At 33.7% G+C, this 6,686-nt stretch overlaps 1 protein-coding gene across 1 annotated transcript; it reads right to left on the minus strand.

Moving 5' to 3' along the window:
- Positions 1 to 3,693: 3,693 nt before the first annotated feature.
- On the minus strand, positions 3,694 to 4,548 carry LOC104229463 (dof zinc finger protein PBF-like). The gene has a single exon (XM_009782118.1). The coding sequence runs from the start codon at positions 4,546 to 4,548 to the stop codon at positions 3,694 to 3,696; it is 855 nt and encodes a 284-aa protein (XP_009780420.1).
- Between the last annotated feature and the right edge of the window lie 2,138 nt (positions 4,549 to 6,686).

Consider the following 6,686-nt stretch of genomic DNA (forward strand, 5'->3'; position numbering starts at 1 on the left):
CCTTGTATTTAACTACCCCGTTCTCTACGTTTACTAACTGAATTCATAGCTGACTTCTAACCACCCCAGCTAATATAACCGACTACTAACTACCTATATAGTAAAAAGACTATTATGCCCTTAGGCTCCTACCGTTCTAGTTATAGTTCATAACATAAAGTGTGTGATAGAAGACAGAAAAATGAATTGATTGATTATTGGGAGCAGCTCAAACAAAGAAGAGTCTGGTCCGGTCTGAATTCAGGCACGGCCCGCCAGTCTGCTATTGAGATGAGGTTGACGAATTTATTTCTAGTTTTCCTTTTCCTTGATGGCTTGCAACATAGTAGCAACATGTAATGGTTATCTTTTCCTCTATAAATAATTTCGTCTAATCCATGTAATGCATCAGAGTACGTTTAGTTCTAGAAGTGGAAGAGAACCTGAAAAGAGGAATATCGTGTGTTATCACATGTTTTTGTATCGGTTGATAAGAGAAAAATATCATGCATAAGTTGAGCTGGAATCTAAATTTTAGTACTAATATTTTTCTCTTTTTTTGTAGGAAACAATTAAACTAATAAGAAAAAAGGAACAATGAGAAGAAAAAGTTCACTTTCCAAATTTGCAAAGAAGAATTATAATGCTGAAATCAAAAGTAAAGTGGTGTATGCAACTTTACAAATGATGAAAGTAGTTGTGCACATGAAAAAGTCCAAGCAAATGGTCCACCTGCCGATTTGGAGGATTACATTTTAGCAAACTTTACAACTACAAGCACTTGCAAGTTGCCAATTTGGGAAAATATATGTGAGAAATCAATGTACATCATATATTTTTCCATCTATAAAATTGAGAGAGCTTTTTCTTTTCCTTGCTTCTTTCATTACTTTCTTTTCTTCTTTTAGCTATTACAGTGTCTTCATTTCTAGTTCCGAATAAATTATAATATTGAAAATTACTCTAGCACCTGTTTTTAATTAAATAGAGGGAATTATTCTCTTGAATATTTCTTTCTATTTTCTTATTTAATTGGCAAGAATATTTTCGTTGTCAGTACTAACTCCATTATGGAGTAACTTTTCTTGTGTTGGTAGAGTGATGGATCTTAATATTTCTATATAATAGTAGATATTATCCCTCAATTTCACATGTTTGAGCTGAAGTTTTTCATTTAAATTTTATCTGCTTTATAGTTAGGTGTTATTTAATTTGTTAACATCTATCTATTTCTCACTAAACATTAACTTCTTACTAATTCTGTAATCGAAAGAGGCGGAAGAGTAATATAGTTAATGTTGGTATTGATAAATGTTAACTTTTATTTAGTGACATCTAACTCTTATATGTTAAAATTGATTCTACACTTATTTGTAATCGAAAGAGGCGAATATTGTAGTAATCAATTATAACAAGTAGGGTAACTGAAAGGGACTTACTAAAAGAGCAAGTTTTAGTTTAAGCATATATTTCTGGCTCTTTAATACTATTTTGACGATTAATTTGTATAACCTAGAAGAATGCAATTAATTGTTCAACTTAAGTAATGATATATAAATGTAATCGTGAGAGGCATTTATATATTTGTGAGAAATAGAATTGAAGGATAATTTTACTATTATATAATAGAAATATTAAGTGAAGTTATGATCTCAACGCCTTTTTATTATATTTGTGAAAAATAAAATATTTTCTATTGCTCTATTCAAGCATTTTTAGTTAGTTAATTCACAATTCAACTCTTCCTGATTTTCTCAAATAGTAATTAAAACAAGAAACGTCTGTAGAATAGATAAACCAATCTCTGTGGGTTCGACATCTTTCTATACTGTAATTTAATACAGTACGAGTTTAAATTTTATACATGTCAGACTCTCGTCATCGGTGAAGTTCACGAGTTGAAGATAAGCAGACTTGAACCGCTCACATCCATGATGTTAATTAAACCATAAGTCTCCGACTGATTCTAACATACAGGCCAACAATAGACAATGACTACGTTTCCTTCTTCAAGTTTATTTAGCTTTCATCTGATTTTATTCATTTTTTTCAGGATTTTCTTCATCTGGTATTATCTTCGAATCAGATAAGAAAGTATCATTGCCCACATATACTTTCTTCTTCTTCTTCACTCAAATGGAAGAAATGAGAAGAGAATACTCTTATGACATTGTACTTGAGCATATATAGGCTTATGATCAGTCTCAATACCACGTTAGTCCCCCCATGTGCTCTCTTATACCAACTTGTGTTATATGCCACGAAGGGACCCCGAGAACACCAAAATATGTGGATTGTGGCTTCCTCACAACAAATGAAAGATTTTTCTTCTTTCTTCTTTTATCTTGGGTGGGAAGAAGGGGATGTGTACACAGATCCAAATGAAGCATACATATAATGTGTTCAACTTATCCTAATGTTTTCCACACGAAATAGAAATATGCGAACTAACTGCTAAAATTTTGACAAATATTAAATTATGAACCTCTCCTTTCACTTATATTCCCTTAATGAAGATTTGCTACCCCTTCATTTCAATCTAAATGATGTAGTTTGACTTGACACAAAGTTTAAGGAAAAAAAAACTTTTGAAATATGTGGTCCTCAAAGTTTAAGGAGCAAAAGCTTTGTGGGGTCATGACATTTGTGTGACTATAAAAGCTTCTCATTAAGGTTAAAATTGATAAATTAAAATGTTTAAAGTTAAATTATTTCCAAATATAATTTAGAAATGTGTCATTCTTGTTGGAACGGACTAATAAAGAAAGTGTGACATAATGAATAAGAACTTTTTTAAACTTTTTCCTACGACCAAATATAAATAAGGTCAGAGTTCCACGAATCATCACGCGTTCACACGGGATTCGGAAAATGTGATAACCCAAGGGGTCTATCCTAATACAAATATCAGTAGCTGATTGCACGACTCGAACATGTAACCTACGGGAACAGAAAAAACAATGCTACAAGAAGTAGGGAGCAAGAAGGGAATGACTAACCTAGCTATTAGACAGATGTAGGGAGCACAAGAAATCTTTGCAGAATTATTGAAGATATCCATCTAAACATATTATACATATCCACAAGAATCTTCTATCACATCCAATCATTCCACCCCTAGCTGGAAAAGACCCCATCAATCCCTTCTATTTTTTATCTGTCAAAATTCTCACATTTTGCTATCAAGAATCCATGGCGAAAAGAAATCTACACAACCTACTGTACTTGTTTGCTCAGTGAATTGACAAAGAATGAGAATGGAAACTGAACATTATAGCATGAACATTATAGCATGAAGCTTATTATCAAAAGAAAGTTTAACTTTTTTATACCAAAAGTATACACAAATTTGTGCCCAATCAATCACTAAAAAAGATAACTATATCTAACTTCTCAAAAAGTGGAGTTAGCAAGCTGGAAAATTAGGTAAGTTTCACGTTACGACAAGTTTAATACACTTAGTGTATTGTCAGTGTCTATAAGTTAAATACTTATTAAAAAAAAAAGACAGTTTCAGAAATTCGACAGTTACATAGATAAAGAGATGATATGGGAATATACATTTTGTGAAAAACCAAGGTCAAGTTACTAGTAGTAATTAACAAGACTTGAACAATAGCAAGCATGAAATTTACATACTAAAACAAATCCTTGAACTGATCAATATAGACAAACTCTTCTAATAAAATCGATATTTCATTTCTCTTTATTCCCTTATGGTTTGATCTCTAAATCATCCCATGCTATATTGAGATCAGCTGTACACAACGTGTCGATTTCGTTCCAATTCCAATAACTTGACATATTTTCAGTAATATTATTGCTTGTTTCTGGAATTTTCCATGGCTGAGAAAGGAGATCACTGCTGCCTGTAATTGGCATAACTGTAGTTATGGATGACTCCTCCACTGTACTATCAAATTTTCCCATGTATTCGTTACAAATATTTGAAGTTTGAGTACTAAGAGAACATGGAACAGTATCATAAGAGAAAGAAAAATGTGTGTTTCCATCTAACTTCAGACCTGCAAATATGTCATTGTAATTGCCACTGAAAGGTTTCTTGGAAAAACTGCTAATTGTATGATCAAATTGTAGTGATGTTGAAGGAAAATTTAGTGTTTGATAGAAAATATCAGATTCCTTTTTCTCTTCATCATTAGTAGTAACATTTCCCCTTATGGTAGAAGATGGCACGGTCGTGCTGATTAGAGGACACCTCTGATCTTTCACCTCTAATGTGACACATTCCATCCTAGTTATATGATCAACAGGATCAGTCGGCCTCAACCGCTTGTTTTTTCGGCCACCGCCTACGGGAACATTACGAAGAGTGCCACCTTCTGTCCAATGTCTTTTACAACCTTTACAATAATGGCGAGGCTGTGATTTGTTGTAATTGTTGTAGTAACAAAACTTGGTATTGATTGAACCACACCTCGGACACTTCAATGGCTCCGGTTTCGGTGTCGGCTGCCGCCTTGTCGACGGTGGCTCTGGTAGAGAATTCTGGCTCCAATTATCAAGCCCGTGATCATCAAAAGAAACCAACTTAGTACTCAACCCCATATTTGATACACCGATGATAAGCAAATCAAGAATCTTGTATTTGATCAACTTAGTAGTGAAATAATTCTAAGTAGTTTAGCCTTTGGATCTTGATGCAAGAAGAGATATGGAAATGAAGAGAAGGGAGTTATTATATGGTTTTTTTTTTAAGAAGGATTTATGAGGATGCATGGTATATATCAAGTTTATAAAAATTCTTAGGAAGATGATGAGAAATGAGAGCATGTCATCTAAGATTCTCCATAGCAATATTTTTTTTTATAAATGTGAAAGTGTGTATATACTTGTGGAAGGGGTCAATGGTTATCAATCTGTTTGTGTATATATATATATATTAGTACTTTATATATTATAATAGGAAGGGGGCATGCAGTACTGGAGAAAATCTATAATTCTTAGGTATGATCACTTGAGAGCAACTTGTATGGTCCAAGAGGAGGGTTTTGATTGATACTTAGTGGCTGTGGGGTGTAGTCTTTGGTGTCAATTGTATTAAATTATGACTCTTAGGTTTCCTTCTAGCAGACAATCTATAAACATCCCTTCCATTATTGTATTCATCTTATAATTCTTTATTTTAAACAATATTTTTGTGTTAAAATTTCAACTGTAAAAAAACCTATTAGTGTTTTTATAACATTGATTTCTGTCACGACCCAAGTCGATGGGCCACGATGGGCACCAGATACTTTACTCAACCAAGTATCAACATAACATATCTTTTCATGTTATACTATCATAGATAACTGAGCCAGAATGCTGTCGTGAGATAAGTAGAATATAACATGTGATATCAACTAATACACAAGACATACGGGCCCAGAAGAGCAAAATAGCCACTCGTACACTAAACATAGGCCGACAAGGCCATACAAACTTTTACGTACATGACATCTATCTACAAGCCTCTAAGAATACATAATTTTCATAAAGGCCGGGACAGAGTCCTGCCATACCAAACAATACACGTCTAAATCATACTAACCAAACAAGCAACTCCGAAGCAAATGGAGCGCACCAACATCTTTCGCTGAGCTGATAGCCTACTTGGAGGGCTCTCGACCTGTCTATCGGGACCTGCGGGCATGAAACGCAGCGTCCCCAGGCAAAAGGGACGTCAGTACGAAGAATTTACCGAGTATGTAAGGCACATAAATAAGTACATAAGAGACATGGAAAAAATATAGAGTACATAATTCAACCTGTAAGTCTGGACAACTCTGTAAATCAAGAAATACTTATAATGGCATGCATATGCGTATGAATATCATGTCGTGCATAAGTACATGTGTTCATAATGTCATCAAGCCTCTGAGGGCATCCTATCATATCATCTCAGCCACTGTGGGCAAAATCATCAACATATATCAGCTGATCAGGTGGTGGTGCGTATATAACGCCGTAATATTTTCCCATATATATATATATATATATATATATATATATATATATATATACACATATATATACGCGTATATAACGTCATCTGGTCATGGGTCAATGCACATGTATAAATGCATGAAATGCATTAGAAATAATTAATAGGGTTTTCTCGGAATGCCATAAAAAATCAATATGTCTTTCGGATAAACTTTATGAAATATATATTTTTCTTAGACCCATGAACAGAAGATATAATAATAATTCACATGGGAATCAAGAATATAGACACCCCTAGTATTTCTATGAGTAGATTCATTTATGAAAATTATGCATTTGCTCGTTTCGTTTGGCGTATAGATCATGTCAAAAGGAAGAAGGGATAGCCTTAACATACATGAGTCGATCCTCGTGACAATCCCTCTAACACACGTTAATTGCGACGAAACACGTGATGGCAAGATCAGAGTAGGAAAAAATTCATATGATATTCTTGAGAAAGATTGCACCGTACTCCTTTAGAATTGCAAAATCTCACGCTGCTACGGTGCTAAGAAATCCCGTTGGGATTGTTTTGTTTCAAGATTAATCTCCATTCTTGTTGGAGTGAGATTAACTTTCATTCTTGTAAATGTTTGAGTATGAAGAAAGCTATAAGCTTAGTTTGATTATTTTAAGGCTAATGAAGCCAAAAATGCCAAACTTTTTAATATATCTACGTAAATGTCAATGTCAAGTGTGTGACATTTAATATAGCC

The sequence above is a fragment of the Nicotiana sylvestris genome, chromosome 2, assembly GCF_000393655.2.
Source record: "Nicotiana sylvestris chromosome 2, ASM39365v2, whole genome shotgun sequence".
Lineage (NCBI taxonomy): Eukaryota > Viridiplantae > Streptophyta > Magnoliopsida > Solanales > Solanaceae > Nicotiana > Nicotiana sylvestris.